This window comes from Centroberyx affinis, unplaced genomic scaffold, assembly GCF_046629955.1.
Source record: "Centroberyx affinis isolate AG114_WGS23_722 - 3 ecotype Tasmania unplaced genomic scaffold, CSIRO-AGI_Caff_v1 ptg004438l_1, whole genome shotgun sequence".
Taxonomy (NCBI): Eukaryota; Metazoa; Chordata; class Actinopteri; order Beryciformes; family Berycidae; genus Centroberyx; species Centroberyx affinis.
Genome location: NW_027282110.1, coordinates 1 through 20301, shown reverse-complemented (window position 1 = coordinate 20301; position 20301 = coordinate 1). Strand labels below are relative to the sequence as shown.

The following is a 20301-nucleotide window of genomic DNA, read 5'->3' as shown; positions in this document are numbered from 1 at the left end:
ACATGACCCCTGACCTATGACCTCCCCCCCCCCCCCCCCCCCACCCCCCACCCCAATCCACAACCCAGTAGAGGTCTCCCCTAGATGTCTGGTAGGCAGAATACTTGTCAGAAATCAGAATACCCTTTGGTTCCACTCAAACAGGAGGATCCTCAAGACGTCTTAGGGAGTTCCTCTTCCTCCTCTGCTGAACCCACCTCCTCCCAGCTAACGTCATGTCACGTCACTGCCAACAGCTCACTCAGCCAACACACACACACACACACACACACACACACACACACACACTGCCTCTACGCCCTCACAGCACCGTTAGACCACCAGCATCAGAGATGACCATAGCGATTGTAGCTGTGCATGTGGAGGCTGCACCACACCATCACCGACTCATTGTTAGCAGTTGCTTTAACGGTTCATGACATGATTGTACCACAGCCTTGACTCGACAGTCATGTATCCTTTTTCTTATTCTTCTAACGCACCAAATGCTTTGCTTTCTCAGCTGAATAATCCCCCTTTTGAATGCGACTTGCGATCGATCACCAGTTTAGAATATTTTGGCGATCGGGCCGGAGCCAGTGTGAAGGCAAAAGCTTTGAAAACAAGTTTTTGTATTAAAAAAAAAATGGAGAAGAGCGATGTGAAAGTTATGTAGGTCTAACTGACCTGCCGAAATGTGAAAGAAATGTTGCTGATATTAATTCAACCAAATGTTATCCAACAAGACAGGGCCGATTTATCTAATGGTTTTGTTCTGTATTAGTTAATTACTATAGATTGTACTGTATTTTTTATGTCTGCATGACAAGAACACTTAAGACTTCTCCTTGCCAAAATATCGAATGTGGAGAACTCACAATCACAGCAGCAGTTTGTTTCTTGTGAGCTCAAATTAACGTTTTGTCAACCTGCAAAATGATGTTCAAATGAGTGTGTAAAAAAAATTGCATGGGCAGCATTGTTCCCTGATTGGATACTTTAAAAAACAGGTAAAATCAAGTTCTCCAACTAATTAGGCAACCATGTCAAATTTTTACTGGTTAACAAAATGCTTTCACATACAGTATTTTGCATCTATTTCACTTTTTTACACATTCACAAAAGTCGACGTACAAGTTCTAAAATATTTTCCGGACATCATTTTACAGGTTTCCAAAAGTTTTTGCCTTTGAGTTAACCCCAGAGATTCTTTTATGAATGTTCCGTCATATTCATGATTGTTTGATGTGCATTTTCTCTTTTGATTCATTGAATGTGACACTGTTAACCACTGTTTTATCAGCCAAAGCAATAATTTACATTCATTCCAGTGCACATTTCTTAAAATGTATTTATTTGCACCGTGCGTGCCTATGTATTTGTTTTGCTTGTTTAATAGCCTCTGACTCAGAGTTGAAACATTAGTAGGATTACTGTAAACAAATGAGGCCGTCACTGGGAGAGACTGGCAGCCTCTACACTGCATTTTACAGTGTGAGCCACTGGGTCAGATTTGGCGGGAAATCTGCTGGATTGCTTTACGGCACAAAACAGGAAGAGGGCGCTGTTCTTCCAGAGCAAACAGAGCTAAAGCTTTCAGAGTTTCTCAAAATGGCAGATGGTGGAAGGAGTGAAAGGCCGATGGAAAAATCACGTCCAACATGTAAAGCAAGAGAGAAAATCTTTGACCTTGCAAAAGGAAGCAATGTGGATTGTGAGAAATGTGGTCTTAATCTTGAGAAACACTAGCACTAGTGTGAGATAGAGGCTACCAATCGTCTCAACCATGATTTTATTTGTTTACATTAATTATACCAAGGTATCGCAGTTAATTTGACAGTGATGGATTGATTTACAAAACGCTTCACATAGCACCTATAAGAATTCATGTTCTCTCTTCCAAAGGCAGCATTCGGAGAACTAAGACGCTTAAATCTAGAGCTGCTCCACAGATAATGAATTAGGAAAGACAGTAAAAGTGACTCGATAGAGACGTTCTCGCGTTTATCTGCTTCAGAACTGCAAACACTGCTAGAGGATAATGCGTATTTGGGTGTAAAAAGCCAGAAAATCAGTCTCCCATTCATTGTCTTTGGAGCCGCAGTTTGGCTATTATCTCAGCTCTGAATCACACCTCGAAGTTTTTCACTGAATGACAAATCGACGAAAGCCCACATCTGACACACCTGAACACAAAGCCTCCGTACTTATTTGCAGCGATGTCGGTTTTCTTGGGGACGGCCCATTGTTCCGACGGCCCATTATTCCGAAACCCCAATAGTCCGGAAAATGTCCACCCAATCGGACCGAAAGCATGTTTGTCCGACAGCCCGTTATCCCGGAGGTGGTTGGGTTGAGGCATGAGGTCACTGAGGTTAGGGTTAGAGCAAGCTTACGGTCAAGGCTGTCAGAAGCCACGGTTGTGGATGGAGCCAGGCATGGAGTTTTCGGACTATTGGGGTTTCGGAATAACGGGCCGTCGGAACAATGGCACGGCACCGTTTTCTTTAACATGCGAACGTTGTGTTTAGAACCATTGGCGCTCGGTCAATGGTCGACGCTGACAGCTTTGACAAAACTTTGTCACCGCGCACCTCGAAATGTACGATATCATTTGAACGCCGCGCTTGCACCGTCGATTGTGTTGGCCTAGTATTTAATATCTTTGTTACATTTAAGTGAATGTCAAAGCTTTCTGTCAGTATTATGCAGCCGTTTACTTCAGTGAATGTCAGTGCCGGTTTCATCTCTCGCCGTTTTGTTTCGCTTCGCTATCGTCAGCAGTTGCGCTATTGTGAAAAAATCCTGTTTCCTTTATGGTAACGAAACAGTCATTTGTGTTATTGGAGTATACGGGGCCGATATGTCCCACGATGATGTAGATGAAGTTAGATACACGCTGCTGTACATACTGCTTTGAAACTGCTTATGAGACCAGAATCTGCATGGTAATATTCACATTGTCACCGCTGTGGCATCCTGTACTCTACTGTAAAGCCTAGGGCAAAAGGAGACACCCTCTAGAAATGATACAGTCTTACGCTTCATTTGTCTGTGCTGTACTTTTTGAGACCACAATAAAAGCTAAATGTCAATTAATGTTATAGTTGCCTGAGCCTCCGTCCTTTTCCTTGGATTTTCTGCAGTTTGATGCAGTTTGAGTTTCTATAGGTGGCGCTCTTTTCTTTGTCTGTTCAGCCATGGCTGCTAGCGCTGCTCATGCTACCTACCCAGTTCTTCTTCTGTTGATTCCAAACAAACTGGAAACGTAAAACGCATCACTTCCTATGAGCCACAGGAGTTTACCCAGGAAAGAGCTACCAGACGCCGGGTGTTTAGAACAGACAATGTAAAAGCTTTCATGAACTGAATATAGGTTGATCACTATTGTGTTAAATCAAATGGTAATAGACAGTAGCAAAACAGACATAGAGGATTTTAGCCCTTCCCATAATGCTTTGCTTTACCAGTTGTTCTGGTCAATACACTGCCTGCTAACTGCCGTTCAGTCATACTGAAGAGAGTGTAAAACTGTTGGTGTAACTTAATAAAGTGACTATAAACAACTAATTCAGTGTTAATATTACTTGCATTGGACATTTCCAACTCATCAGTGGAACACCAAGTACTGTTAATGAAGAAGATCAGCCGAGACAAGCTTATTTTGGATTAGGCTACTTGAGATAGTTGGTCACAGTTAGCTAGGTTAGCTAGGGAGCTAGCCAACGTTAGTTATCTGTATTTTAATATAATTGCTACAGTGTATCTTATGCTGATATATTTGGCCGTACAACAACGGGTTATCTTAGGTAACGTTATTGATTCTGATTTGACCCAAAGTTGTTAACGGACTAATCGGTAATAGTAACTCTGTAATTTGCCAGTTTTGTCAAGTTGACAGCCACTAAGTCTTTAGGAAGATGGCAGTGACAGTCTTCTTTGAGTGTCTCACAGTGTTCTTACCACAGGAATGGATTGCAAACCTAATTTCCAGTACTACAAAACAATACATTTCATATATACTTCAGAGTATGTTTAGAGATATTTCAAAACCTACAAAAAATTGCCAAAAAATGTAAGTTGCACATGCAGATGACACCCATTTGAAATATATGTTGGACACTGGAAATACATTTTCCTGCTGTGTGCTCTTCATATAGCCGCAAGAATACCCAAAATATATTTTGGCCACTCAATGACTGTCATGTACAATATGTGTACAATTCGGCAATTTGGGTATCATAGAAAATTCTCACTTTCCCATTTAATGCTTTCTTGGACGTTAATGTGCACTGAAGTCGAAATGATGATGTTTCCGACAGCATTTGAATGCAGCATTATTCCTCTAACCCATATTTCCTACACTGCTATCTATTTTATTTCATATAAGCACCAGAGGGCAGTAAGCTCACACACAATGTGAGGAGGCAGGCTCTGACATGTCCTTCTATAGCTGTAACTGCAGGTCCAGCAAACAGGAACATGTGTATTATGTATTTATGTAGAGTGACATGTACTGTCTAATGGCCATAGTATATTTTTCATTCTCTCTATGCACTGTGTGTGAGGTTAGTTTTACTCTATATTCAGGCTATATAAATCCATCCTGATATTTGTCTTTTTATATGCACAAGCTGACATGACTGAACTATCTTATTATGGCCAGTACTGCTGTTCTGAACCTTTATCTTTGCTTTCTGTTTTAATTATAAATGCTCATTGGAACCAAGTGCTCAACTGGTTTGCACTACAGTTCGCAATTATCCATAACATTGAACAATAAGTCCTGTAATATGGTGAGTCCATCATGAATAATTATAGATTCCTTAATTATATAAAGCATACCATCTTCATCTGTTTCCCCTGGACTGTTTTGTTTACAGACATTGGCTACTACTGACTACAGGTAATAGTCTGCATTAAATAGGCATATTTTTCTTAAATATAAATTTGCATATACTGATATATAGTACAATCAATATTTAACCAGACAGTGGTCACTGCAAGCATTTACTCACACAAAACCATGTAGGTGAGTTAAAGACAGTTAAACACCATGAGTTGATGAGAGAGTGTTTTGATATATGATGCATGTTATGAATGTTCCCTCCAGTATAGATAGAACTGCTTTGAATAAAAACAGTATCACATGCAGTAAGGTCTACAGCATTATTATTCATTATGAAAACCTTATCTGAAGAGACAGGAGGTTCCTCCATTTCATTATCGACTCTACATTTCTATAATGTAATGACTACAATAAATACTCTATACTATATTTAATGCATGTTTATTTGAGAACAGAAAATATATCATGCTGTTCTCCTTCAACAGTCCAAGTCAAAGTCTTTCTGGAAGGTTTATTGTTAGAGTCCTGAATAGTACAGCAGATAAGCAAAAAAATCTTCAAATCTGGAAAGAAGCACCAAAATTTGGTCATTCATTTGGTCATTCTTTTGAAAAATCCCATTAGCCAGGTAAATTTAAAAATGGCTGCCATTTTTAAAGATGGCTTTTACCATAGAATTTCATTGTCCGGGCCGATTTTGATGATTCTGGTGTCGAATGACAGGTTTTTAACAGAAATCCTTTTTATATCTCCTTCTGCCATTTACTCTGAATATTTTTAAAAGTAAAATATGCATAAACACAACATTATTTCAGCAAAACTTTTATTAGAAATGATGTACAAAAATTGTCTTTTTTTTTTTTCGAGGAAAAAGATCATGTTCATCACATGATCTTTTGGTTACTATTGTACATAGCATTTGTACCGCGTAGCATAACACATACAAAATGTAAAATACAGTCATGTATAATCTGAACACTTTAGGATCAATGTATATTTTTCACATTGAAGACATCTGTAACCTGAACAACCTGAACATTCCAGGATCAACAGTTCTGTACATGTTAATACATGTACATGTAAATGTACATGTATAATCAACTAACCTATGCTCTGGGTTGAAACGGAGCCTAATCTTCACATCTACAGCTACACAGTGCTGTGCAAACAAGACAAAGCTGTAGCATTTGCACCTTCCATGGCATTCAAATTTGCATCCACACTTGGTCAGTTGTTGGCAACTCTCTGCAATAGGGGGGAGATCAGTCCTCAAGATATGCCACAGATCACCTTTCTTGATCCATTCCCAGTCGGCAGGACTTTGTGCTTCTGGTTGACAAAGTATTGATTGACCCCATATGCATCCTGCCTGGTAGGAGTAGAGCAGCTCAAGTAGGAGGGATGGCTTCGTATGGCCTCTGCTTCCGAGCAAACATGTCCAGCCTTGCATCATCAACTGTCATACATCATGACCACAAAGTTTTCCAAGATCTTCATGTTGGCATCATCTATTGTTGGTAGATACTGGCTGAGTTTGCTGAAAACTTCAGAAGACTCGTCACAAACATCCCAGGTCTGCCATGCAGTCTTCTTGCCTTTACCACGGAAGGCTGACACAACATCGCAGCCAGTGAAGGCATGGAAGAAGAGAATTCCTTTGCTCTTCTGCAATCCAATAGACAAAAAGAGTTCATGGATGGGAATCCATCTCAGGCTCGGGCCTTGGCCAAAGGCAATCCATAGTTGCTGAAGACCAATCTCTTGAAGGGTTGGCAGAACACTGACCACTATGACGAGAACATCAGTGTCGTTGGCTTTGATGAGGACGCTTTTGAGGCCCTCCTCTACTGCCTGCCTGGCATGCACAAATATTCGAGTGTCAGCTTCCTCATGACTACAGGGAGCCATTTTAGCCAGGCTTATCGGGTGATTGCTGGCAGCACCTTCTTCTTTGGTCACAATGATCATGTTTGTGGCAGACATCTGGGCTATCTTGTCAGCCAAGAAGTTGAAGATCTCAGTTTTGTTGTTGCGTCGTTCCTTTTAAGTGTTTCCTCTATGCCATTACCCTCATCCAGTCTTGTTGGGTCAAGAACAATTGGGAGTTCATTGATGGCTTGAAAGAGAGGAACATTGGTGGCAATCATGGTATAGCCATTATGTTTACTTGGATAATGTACTGGTGGTGATTCCTTTGTCTCCTTTTGACAGAGGCAACATTTGCTCCAGTCAGTTTGCCATGTAGATGGCACTGGAACTGCATTGGCATTGGCCATCTTGTTGAACAGTACACTATAGCTGACAATTAGAATATGCTGTAGGTATAGAAATCTTCTGCAGATGGATTGCAGTGCAGCCCTAAAGCTTCTACCACCTACACCATGCGTCTTAGCAGCCCAGAGCTCAGTAAGCAGATTATTTTCTTTCAATGGCTGAAATATGGTAGAAGGAAGCTTCTTAGCCTCTCCAGAGTTATAAATCTGCCTTCTCTGTGGTCAAAAATGTATGGTTTGATAGCAAGACCATTCATATTGGACAAAGTTGCCCCTAAAATAGTATTTCTGGGCCAGAAATGGTGGCCATCTTGGAAAAGTGGTAGCCATCTTGATTTTTGCGTGGCTAATGGGTTTTATCAAAAGAACAATCCCCAAGGAGGATTTGTGCCAATTTTGGTGTGTCTTTCCACTTGTGAAAGATTTTCCTGCAAAAATGCAATTAGCTGCTACACTAGAAGGCAAGGGGTTGAGGCTGACCCTAGGCTGGAACACATGATCTTTCTCCTCTTTGCAGGCATGCCTTCCTCTGGCCCTTCCTTCTGTTTGTTCTTTTCTCCGGCCTTCCGTTCCTTCAGGACACGGCTGGAGCTGGACTTTCCTCCATTGAATGGTGATATGAGGAAGGCTGGGTTCACTGGTGGGATGATGGAGGACTGGGAAAGAGGCTGACAATCTACGTCCTCAACATCATTGTTGAATGAGGGCAGCCATTCCATGTCTGATGGATGGTTCAGTCAGTTCTCTCTCTGGAGACTGTTCCAGCGCCTCTTCCTGGAAGGTTTATTGTCAGAGTCCTGAAGGCAGGGGGTTGAGGCTGACCCCAGACTGGATTACATGATCTTTCTCCTCTTTGCAGGCATGCCTTCCTCTGGCCCTTCCCTCTGTTTGCTTTTTTCTCCGGCCTTCCGTTCCTTCAGGGCACAGCTGGAGCTGGACTTTCCTCCATTGAATGGTGATATGAGGAAGGCTGGGTTCACTGGTGGGATGATGGAGGACTGGGAAAGAGGCAGCCATTCCATGTCTTCAACATCATCGTTGAAAGAGGGCAGCCATTCCATGTCCTCAACATCATCGTTGAAAGAGGGCAGCCATTCCATGTCCTCAACATCATCGTTGAAAGAGGGCAGCCATTCCATGTCCTCAACATCATCGTTGAAAGAGGGCAGCCATTCCATATCCTCAACAGCATCCATCTTGACCACAGGAGTCCTCAGAGACATCAGCTGCGGGTAAGTCGTTGAAAATCAGAAGAGTTTAAGGCTCTGGATTTGAAAGTTCTCTGGATATCTTGAAGGTGTCGTCTTGTTCTCAGTTGACCGTCAGAAGTTCAGATCAGAAATGACACTCAGACTCACAGCTGCTGTATATATTCTGGAGCTCTGGAGTTCTAAAGTGTGACCACATAATGCTTCATTGGTGTAATGTATGCAGTTCAGTTCTATCAGCGTGATGTCACAAAAACAAAGACTGACTTCTGACATTGGTAGAGTTAGGCATCTGTGCTACAGTTTTAAAGCATGTGTCAAACTATTCTATTTTAAAATAGAATGCTACCACTGACTTAACACATTCAACACTCAATATTTTATCTGAAATTGTACATTTGCATGGCAGACGACAGTGTGGTTGCAGCTGTAGAGGGAACTGAAGTCAGTATCCATCTTTATCATGACTGTAACCTCTGTACCTGTGCCTCACTTCCATTTTAAAGCCACAGCAAGGTCATGTTTCGGCCGAACTGAATTGACTGACCACATTTTTGTGATTTTGAGACACAGTTAACGAGTGCAACCGCCAACCATTTTGGGTTTAGTTTATTTTGGTCAAATTTAGCAGCTCATCCAAAGCTAGCAGATGCCCAGTGTCCATACAGTGAAGTGTTGCTGTGTTTGTCTGGCATCCACAGTAACTCAGTGAAAACATTTCAGCACCACGGTCAGCTCCAGCTCCCATGGACAGATGAAACTCCCACTGAGTTGGAGCTCGCTCTGTCTGTCTGCATGGAGAAGCCAACTCAAAATATCAAACTTCAAACTAAAAGATAGAGATGAGCTTACTCAGCAACTCCACCATGACAGCTACCTGTGTGTCATGAGCCTGTGACTCGTTTAGCTCCTAAACTCTTGGTGTTCTTGTTGTGAGTTTATCTCACCATGCGATTCAATAGGTGATATTGGGGTTCATAATTCAATATAACCATGATATGATGTAATAAATAAAAGTTCAATGACAACAAAGTCTGACTGTGTAGAATTATGTTTATTTCTGAGCCACAAATCTTTCTAGCGATGGCATTGGCTTGCTAGAATGTAAACAACAATTAAAAAATATCATTACAAAGTGACAATAATATAATTTGGATGGAGAGCTTGTGAAACTGTGATGGTCAAGTGTCTCATTTGTGATTACTACAGCAGAATAACATGGAGCTGATATCACAATTCATTTTTCTGCCCCACGATACGTATCGTCACATTTTTGTATTGCGATATATTGAATTTTGATATATTCAATACTCAGTTCAAAGTTTCCCAGTATGTAATTTTTGGGTAAAAGGCATGTTCTCAGAGGGTGTGAGAAAAGATGAAACGTTATTGATCTGTATTGATTGTAATAGGATACAGCCAGGAGGGAAAAGGAAATAGAATATAAGCACGCAAAAATAATATAAATGAGGCAATAAAAAACAAGAGAATAGAGAGAAGTAAAACAGTAAGAATAGTGAAAATAATAAAACCATAAACACAAAGCAATAAAGTAGAATATGAACAATTGTGGGGTTATATATGAACATATTCAGCTGACAATTCCAACAAATGTATAAGTAGACTATGAGTGGGAAATATGGGAAAGATATGGATTACTTACAGCTGTTACTTACAAATGTTACTAACAGTCTTGATGGACTAATAGATATCAAATATGTGCTCTATATAAATCTAAGTAAATATAACTTGTTAATCTTGCGCCAAGGAAAAAATAAGCTTTTTGAAACTTTGTTTGTTCCATTATTAGGATTATTATTGTCAAGTTGCTAAATAATAAGAGCAAAAGATGTCGGGTCAAAATCTTGTAACTACAATTTGGATGATTTTAACTTCAGTTGAAGGATTACATGCTCCGCTATGGGTTGAGAAGATTCCATAATGCATAATGTCAAGCAATAGCATAGTCCAAAAAAAAACCTGTAGGTTGATTAGGCAGCCAGGAGACAGTGTTAGGTGGTTTTTTAGTGTTTACTGATCACGTTTAAACGTGATCAGGGGAGGCACAGAAATGATATTATTTAGAGATAGGTCACTTTTGAGGACATTCCAGCGTTTAAGGATAATACTCTTGACCCTGCCTGCTAGTTTTCTTAACTAACAGGAATTCCCTCTCTGTGTGTAGGGCCCTCTGATAGGCCGAAGAGATATACCCCTATGCTGGAAACGCTCATTCATTTCAACAGCTTTAGACTGGAAATCTGTATCAGTACTGCAGTAGGAATATTGCGAATGAGTTGTTTTGGATGGTTACTCTCAGCTTTTAGAAGTGTGTTTCTGCTTAAGGGTTTACGATAGATTGTAGTCTCAATAGCACTGTTGTTTCCCTTGTATAGTGTTAGGTCTAGAAAGTGGACAAAGGTTTCATGCTGTTCCATCGTGAAAGAGAGATAATTAGTAGTAGAATTTATATATTTCAGAAAGTCAGACAGCTCTCCTCCATCACCTCTCCATATGACAACGGTATCATCAATGTATCTTTTCCACAAAGCAGTCTTGGAGAAAAAAGTGTTTTGGAGTGGGTTATGAATGAATTTCTCTTCCCATAGACCCATAACAAGACAAGCATAGGATGGGGCAAAAGCACTGCCCATAGCTGTGCCACGGGATTGCAATTGGAATCCAAATACTTAAAGAAGTTCATGGTGAGAATCATTTCTGACAGTGTAAGTAGGAATTCATTAGGAGGCAAAATCCCGTCTGGACGTTTGTTGAGGTAATGGGTGAGAGCATCAAGACCTATTTCACGAGGTATGCATGTATACAGGCTCTGCACATCAAAAGTTACCAGGATATCAGCTTGTTCATATTTAAACTCTTTAATAGTATTTAGTATATCAACAGTGTCCCCAAGGAAAGAAGGGAGGCTTGAGACGAATTTCTTAGCGAAGAAGTCAACAAATTGTGACAGAGGCTCAGTAAGACTACCAGTACTTGCCACAATCGGGCGTAGGGAAGGGTTGATAATGGATTTGAGCCAGTCCCTTACAACAGTCTGTTTAAATTCATTAATAAAGTGCAGGAAAGTTGGCTTGGTTCCTGACCATTTTTTCTTATGAATATGGAATTTTCCAAAAATAATAAATAGTTGTATGATATACAGCATGTTATTTCCAATCTTATCTTGAGTAAAATATAGCATTACATCAAACATATCTATTTCAACATTCATCTTAAGATTCTTTTTTAGAAAGTTGGTCACATCAATCCAGAGCATTCTTGTATATATACAGTGAAAAAATAGATGGGAAATACTCTCTTTTTCTAGTCCACAAAAATCACACTTATCATCAATATCCAGTTTGAATTTTTCTAACACATGTTTAACTGGATAAATTCTATGCAATATCTTGAAAGACACTTCCTTAAACTTGTTATTGATACAGTATTTATCACAAATTTTCCATGCTTTTCCCCACTGTATATCATTAAATAAGATAACAAAAACATATTTTTGTCAGAGCACTTCTCTTTCAATATATTAGTTTCACCAATATAAATACTTTCCACCCAATCTTCAAAATTAAAAGGTAGGTCTACAGCCTTTCCCGGGATTAAACCCTACACCCCACATTTTTTACGTTATTTCCCTATCTTCTGACAACGACCCCTCCACATCGCAGACCTGAGCTCTCCCAGTAAAATATGACCTAATCCAGCATTTTGACCTAATCCCATACACTGCAGTTTGGCCAGTAGTATAGCATGGTCCACTGTGTCAAACGCTTTTTGTAAATCAAGCAAGACCATGCCAGTATAATTAATTAAATTAAATTAAATTAATTAATTAAGGGCACGTTCTCAGAGGGTGTGAGAAAAGATGAAATGTTATTGATCTGTATTGATTGTAATAGGATACAGCCAGGAAAAGAAAATAGAATACAAGCATGCAAATAGAATATAAAACAGGTAATAAAAAAAACAAGAGAATAGAGAGTAAAACAGTAAGAATAGTGAAAATAATAAAACCATAAAGACAACGCAATAAAGTAGAATATGAACAATTGTGGGGTTATATGAACATATTCTGCTGACAATTTCAACACATGTTAAGTAGACTGTATGAGTGGGAAATATGGGAAAGATATGGATTACTTACAGCTGTTACTTACAACTGTTACTAACAGTCTTGATTACTTACTTAACTACAGACTAATAGATATCAAATATGTGCTCATTATAAATCTAAGTAGATATAGATAAGCTTTTTGAAACTTTGTTTGTTCCTCTATTATTATTATTATTATTAAGCAACTCTGTCTGCTACAGAAGCAAATTTTACAAACAATAAAAAGATAAAAAAAAAAGATGTCAGGTCAAAACCCTGTAACTCCAATTTTGATGATTTTAACTTCAACTGAAGTATTACATGCTCCGCTATGGGTTGAGAAAACTCCATGACACTTAGGCTGATGAAAACCTTTCAAAGCCCCATTGGATAAACTCAGTGATGCATTGTCATCAAGCTGAAAGCAAGTTGCTGAAAAATTGACATTTTGGAGATACAAGGTCTTGTGATACACAGTGATATGTTCATTATAAATGTAAGCAAAATCTGTGAATTCTTCCCCAGAATTAATTATTGCTCACATAGAGTGGTAAATTGACACCACAGTGCTTTGCTTATCATAACCTCAGTTGTCAAATGGTAATTTTTAGATATAATTGCATAATAATAGCATATGAGGCCTTTTAAAACTCATGAATATCAATATCAGTTTAAGCTTTTATTAACATTGTTAACATAGAGATAGCCATTGCATAAACCTTGTTGAGTCATCCAGTGAATTTTAAAATGTTGTTTTTTTAAATCTCTTCCTAAAGGTGAATGTTCTGAGGATTTTTTTTTTTTTTTTTCTTTTCAGATTTCCAGCGTTGCCCCTGAGGGACACTGAAGCATCTTCAGACCTTGATGAAGTCACTGGAGCGCTGAAGAGTTTCTCTTATGAACACACGGACAAAAGCAAAATCTTCAAAAACCCACACAGTTTCCAACAGCGACTCTCACATAATTACTCATTTCAAAGCAGGCCTACCTGCTGGTGGAGACGCTGCACTGCAAACACAAAACCTCCGAATCAGCAGAACTTGAGCCGACTGCAGCTCCACCGTCTCCTGTTCCCTACCTCTACAGCGTCACCCCAAGGGGAGCAGCTTACACTTCCTTTTCCAGGAAGATCTTAAAGAGCACTTTGCGTTTCTGATTAGAAGGTGCAGACAAGACTGTCGACTGACTAAACCCCAAGGTGCAGTACAGCAACCTTCCTGCATCTAATTACATTTGCCGCCAAAACTTCCAAACCCATTTTTATCAACTAAACATCTGGGGACAAAGTGGAATAACGACTGAAGACAGACAATATATGACTATTTGGTCAAAGTGATAAATGAATAGAGGTAGGTCTATCAAACTATCAGCTTAGAGGGAACACTGGTCCAGATGTGGCTCTTTGGGACACAGTCTTGACATTGGAAACCGCTGGTCAACACAAACAATATCCATCTCAACAACTCATCAAGTCTCATACTCTTAAAAGTCTTAAAAATGTGAGATAATTCCACTTGTTTCTAATGCAGTTTCACCTTCTTTTAGGGAGATTCCCAGGAACAAGCGTCAATGCATTGAAAGAAGTCAGAATAAGGCAGATCACTCAAGAAACTTGATTCAAGAAGAATTCTTCAAAAAAAGTCACTTTGTGTTGGAAACAAGTGGAATGACCTCATCTCCAATGCAGCAACAGCATGAAGAGAAATATCATAGAAAATTCTCACTTTCCCATTTGTATTTAACACTTTCTTGAGTGTTAATGTGCACTTAAGACATAATTATGACGTTTCTGACAGCACTTGAATGCAGCATTATTCCTCCAACCCATATTTCCTACACTGCACTCTATTTCATATAAGCACCAGAGGGCAGTAAGCTCACACAGTGGGAGGAGAATGGCTCTCACCTGCAGCTGATAGGAACTGAGAAAGGTGGCACAAAGTGGGAGGTTTAAAATGGTTAAATGGGAAAATAATATCTTTTTTCTTCTTGGGACATTTGCATTTTAGGTAGGTGAAGAGAAACCCTTACCCTTAATTCACAACCCTTAAGTAGTAAACTTGAAGTGACTTTGTTAAAATATTAGTTGACTTTGAAGTGTACTAGTTTACTTTTTTGGATCCATCGACTGGATGTGTTACAGTCTCAATGAGGATATAGACTTCACATGTTTTCTGTAATTTTTCTCTGTATAGGCTCTCCTTTTTTCTCACAGCCTATGAAAAACCTATATATGGGTACCTATTTCCCGTTTATGATGTACTTGTTATATTTCTGTGTAATCTCATCTCATGTTATTTCATTTTATTTATACATTTTTTTCTTTATTTGCAATTTGTTTCACCTGTCATGTCATTATCCGGGTCATGTGACTGCCTCCCATTGGCTGTTGCTATTATATAGGTGAGGCCACACCCGTGTTGTCTGTGTTTAAAGCCCTGAAGAAGACCTAGAGTGACCGAAACATGTTGGCTTTTTTAACGATTTAGCCACTACAATAAAGGCTTTTTAAATATTTTCTTCCTCATGGTTATATTTTTATATTTGGAGTGCCTGGATTGTCCTTTTGTTTGTAGCACTCTCTTTTTCCCCCGTTTTCCCAGAGCACCTGATACATTTTTGATCCTAGTTTGACAATATAGACTAGAGCAGGGGTACTCAAATACAAATCTTAAAGGTCCACAAAGAAAATTTTCAATTAGACAAAGGTCCGTTTATTAAGGTCAGTCAAGCTTTTAACGAATTATAATTAAATTATTAAATTAATAATATAAAATTAAGTATAAAATATATATAATATAAAATAAAATTATATAAAATATATAAAATAAAATTAAATAAAACATAAAATTACATATAAAATTTAATTAAATTAAAGCTACAAATCACCATTTCCCCATTATCCCCATCCCCCAAACCCGGTTCACACACCCAGCCACCAAAGGTGAATCAAACCATCCTAAGAATCAAAGTCCAAATAAGTCCAGAACTATTGTACATTGTGTCAAACACTGTTGCTTAATGAGAGAAGTGGCACCTTTGGTCTGCTGCCAAGACTTTGAACTTTGGCACAAAAGGTGTGATGACCAGGCAGAGACACTGATGCAAGTGTTCATTGGTGAGTCGGCTGCGGTACTCGTTCTTCACCGTGTTCATTGTTGAGAATGCAGACTCACTGCTGTAGGCTGGCCACCTTTGAACACGCCATTTTAGATTGATTCACGTTCCAAATCTAGGCTAGTAGCTAACAGCTGGCGAAACGAGCTGCGCTGTCAACTTGATTACACCGGTCTTTGTTCTCTTCTCTTTTAAAAATAAAGTTTGAAAAAAAAAAGTGCGGCTCTACAGTATGACGTCGCGTCCGCGACCCACCGCTGTCATGGAGATGACGGGACGCTGAATGTGATTGGACCAAACCAAAGCAGAGTAGACGTCCTCACACAGACAGTGGAGCAGTCGGGCATTCAGAGCGCTGCTTGCAGTGGAGAAAGCGGATAATTTTGACTCGTTGCGTTGCGGCGAAGTCTCGCAGATAATACAAATAATACATATGAAAAGTATAATTTGCTCAGAGTCCGGAGACAGTTGTGGTTCGGTCCGGATCCGGACCGGAGTCCGGACTTTGAGGATGACTGGACTAGAGCAACCAGTCATTTCCTTTTTTCCTACTAGTTTTCTTGTTGGGACTAAATTCGCCCGCTTTTTAGTTTCTAAAAGTGTACTTGCAGGTATACTTTAAGTTAACTTTATGTTTGTATCTGTATGCTTTTAGTATACTTGAGGTTGACTCAAAAAAGGTGTACTAAGGGATATTTGAACTTCTTATGACTTAATTGGACCACTTTTAAGTTTATTAAGTTTAATGAAATACGAGTAAGCCTAAGTATCCCATTCTCTGTACCTTGTAGCATTTTGAATGTAGTGTTCATATTAATTTTATACTAATTATATTGAAATATGTCAGTGTGATGTTTGTATTTTACATGTAAACAATGAAAATGAACAGTTAGTTTTGCAAAATTATGAAGGCTATTTTGAGAGTGTGGACCTTAGTGTGGGGAAATGTTTCAAATCAGTGAAGAAAAGCAATATTATTTGTTGTTTATTATCCCAGAAATTGGAAGTTTAATATCAATAAGTGTGTCTATATTCAATAAGGTGCGTTATACTAAAGTGTTGACACAATAATACACATAAACGCATGTACTTTAAGATAGGAGCTCTTTATTTCAATCGCAGAGCAGAACGCATCATGTGACCTGAACCTCTGACTAGTGTTTAATACCAGTTGAGTTTTCAGAGGTCCAGATTGTCCGACCGTTGTTGTCGACAACCAGGAAGCCTTGGTCAGTCAGGGTGAGCCGCATCCTGTTGTTCTCACTGTTGGTGTAGGTGCCGGTGTCCCACACTGGCCTGTCTTTGGTGTACATCACCAGGTTGGTGTCCTGCTGCAGGAGGACTCGGAACGCCTCGGCAGAAACCGTGTCCGTGGTCCAGATGGGAGACCACTTGAAGACCACCATGCTGCCGTCCTCCTGTGGTTAGTGAATAAGGAGCTTGTTAATAGTGCTCTCTCTCTCTCTCTAATGGTGACATTGAAGAGGCATTGGAAGTGTGAAGTCATTGTGAGGAATGTGTGCTGTACGCTGCTCTATGCTCTATGTTGTAATTGTATTCTTATTTTATTTTTTCTATTCATTTTCTTTATTTACTCACTTAATTTTTCTTTCCATTGTAATTTTTTGTCCTTTTTAACTTTATTAAATTTATTATTAGCTAATTAACTAATTTTATTATTATTTATATACTGCCATATGTTTGATTTGGGGGAAAGTTCAGTTGTTATGTACAATGTGTTAAATGTATAAAATCAATAAATAAATGTTTTTAAAAAAAATAGTCTCTCTCTCTCTCTCTCTCATTCAATTCAAGGTGCTTTATTGGCATGACAGTTCACAAACAAACAATATTGCCAAAGCATGTAACAAGAGATTAGTCATCCATAACAAAATAAACAAAACAAAATTAAGTAACAGAAAAATAATTCCATCCTCTCCCATGTATTATTGTGTGGTGTGTGTGTGTGTGTATGTGTTGCTGTGTTTCCACTGTCTACTAACTATCATTGTTTCTGTGTTTATGTCACTTGTGTCTCTCTCTCTCTCTCTCTCTCTCTCTCACTCACTCACTCACACACACACACATGTGAAACTGCTACCAAAATCATCACACAAGTGTAAGTTGATAGAACATTGTGCCAAAAGGTCAGTGTATTCCTTTATTTGTTCACCGTGAAGGCACAAAGAATTTTAGTTGGAACGGCGTGGGTTGGATCCAGCTTATGATTTTACAAAAGCTGTTACATTTTACCACAAGTGTTGTTACAACTAACCCAGGATGTGGGGTAGAATGTGACATTTCTCTCTTTGTCTTTGAGACAGAATAGTTCTATTTCTGTGTACCACAGAGATGTTGACACTGCTCAATTTTGTAACAGACGGATGTATAGTTTACACCAGATCTCAAATGAGCAAAGAGATATGGACAGAAATGCGGAAAGTGTTACAATCATCCCCAGTCTCCCCTATATGTATTACAGTATTTTTTGTTCAAAATTATTTAAATCAAAATTACTTGGCTGGTGGATAGTTTGACCTTGTGAGCACACTTTTGCAAGTTATGGTACTTCATTTTCATGTAATTTCTCACATTATTGCTAATGTTGAATATGTTTTTCCTAACCTGCCCCGCCACCTTTACATATTGGCGGGCCGCAATGAAATTAGGTGTTTGATTTGATCATGACATCACCTAAAACCTTTTAAAGTCATCAAGCAGATAAAAGTTAGATCAAGCCTCTGGTTTGGTCCAGGATAAGCACTTTTTTTTTTTCTTTTCCTCACCTGGAAGATGGCTTTGTAGTTCCCATCATTGCTGAGGAGGAAATCCCCCTTACGAAGTTCCTGGTCAGCGCTGATGAAGGTCCGGCTCATGATTCTGGGGACAAAACGGGGACTAAATGACTCATGGGGACTTAGGTGTCTCTTCACACTGCTATCTTCCTTTTGCTGTTGATTTCAATGGAAAGGACAGACTGTTGCTTCATTAAAGCTGCAAATGGTTTATCGAAACCTGTGTAGCAACAACAAGAGCCACAACTGTTCCTTTATTTGATTGGGTAACAAAGGGTGCCCAGTAACACAGTGGCTGTATGAGCAAAAACACATATTTCCATTGAAAATAATACAAACTAGGGTCTGAAGATTCATGATTCTGAGCATTTTCCAGTGATATAATTGAATAATTATAATAATTGAATTTTTGCTTGTTATTTTTGCACAGAATTTTGCCATTTACTTCGAAATTCAAATTAGACAACCAATAACGCACTAAGGGAACACCTTCATTTTCACATGTTGTGTCAAGCAGGTGAATATTTTTAATTTTTTTTTAATTTTTGACACGTAGGAACTGGAATAAAATGGCATGCATACTGTACATAAGTGAACCACATATTCCACATTCTGCTTCCGTGTTCTCAAGCAAAATTCACCCAACATGCTAAAGTCCCATTGAGTTGTATGAAAGACACCCTCAGGTTTGTTAGTAATAAATGCAATTATTTTGTGGAGAATTTATCTTTAAAACTCTTAACAATAACCAAAAAGTGAAGTCTTGGCAACTTTCCCGTTTCTCCAGTTTGATAGAACAGATGTATCCATATATCGGTGAATTCATTCATTACTCTGTTTACCGATACCAATCATTTCATCAGGTATGCAACTCACCAGTTGGAGCAGGTGCTTCTGCTGACTGAGAGACAGATGTTGAATGGGCTGAAGATGTCTGGAGCGATGGAGCAGAGCAGTGATGCACAACTTGGACAACAGCTGCTTTTATTGGTGAGGGCAGTGCACTGCCTTCTGGTGACGTCATATGAAAGTCCAAAAAAGTAAAAAAAAAAAAAAAAGATTTGGCTACATTAGGATGTGACACAGTTGAATACCTAACAGCTAAAGCAGCACATCGTTGACTAGTAATGGCACCAAGCCTTAATCACTCTAGTCTTTTAGTTTGAGATGTGGTTTGGTAACTCTACAGCTCAGCAGGGGAGGCAGCTTGACAGCATTGTGCGCTCAGCCTCAAAAATCATTGGCTGGGAGCTCACCCCCCCAATCTCCGACATGTATGAGACCCGCATCCAACGCAAAGGACTGAAAATTCTCAAAGACCCCGAGCACCCGGCCAACCCCCTCCTAATACCCCTCCCCCCTGGGAAGAGACTCAGACCGATCAAATCTAAAACCACCAGCTTCCTCAATAGCACTTAATGTAGGGCAACCCAGCTACTGGAAGGTTCCCTATGCTTACAGCAGCATCTTATATCAGTTGACAATGCAGAGAGGAAATAGTCTTTTTAATGCACCCGACACTTTTAATGCACTGGTCACTTTAGCCGAACACTGCACCAGATTTATCTATCTATCTATCTATCTATCTATCTATCTATCTATCTATCTATCTATCTATCTATCTATCTATCTATCTATCTGTGTGTGTGTGCGTGTGTGTGTGTTTGTGCTGGTGTGTATCCTCTAGACGGTGCCTTTTGGAGAAAGTGTTGTCTATTTGTTCATATGTCCATTTCCCAGCTGTTTCACATTCTACATTCTAGAGTATATTATATATATATATTGTCTTGGCTCATTTCACATTCCAAGCTGCATTCACGAGGACAAATTGTGAATGATACTTGTGTGGCTGCCATTGCTTTGTCTGATTCAGGATTAACATATTTGCTTATATCTCTTTATTTATCTTTATTTGTTTATTTGACTCATATGATCTATCTACAATATTAATTCACAATTTCTAAGTAATGAA

At 39.1% G+C, this 20301-nt stretch overlaps 1 protein-coding gene across 1 annotated transcript; it reads right to left on the bottom strand.

Annotated features, from left to right (window-relative positions):
- Window positions 1-16625: 16625 nt before the first annotated feature.
- On the bottom strand, window positions 16626-19298 carry LOC139665076 (B-type lectin plumieribetin-like). Its single transcript, XM_071544036.1, has 3 exons — window positions 19206-19298; window positions 18321-18414; window positions 16626-16952 (listed from the first exon to the last, which is right to left on the bottom strand). Exons 2-3 carry the CDS (start codon window positions 18408-18410, stop codon window positions 16689-16691), a joined length of 354 nt encoding a protein of 117 aa, XP_071400137.1. The 5' UTR covers window positions 18411-18414; window positions 19206-19298; the 3' UTR covers window positions 16626-16688.
- Between the last annotated feature and the right edge of the window lie 1003 nt (window positions 19299-20301).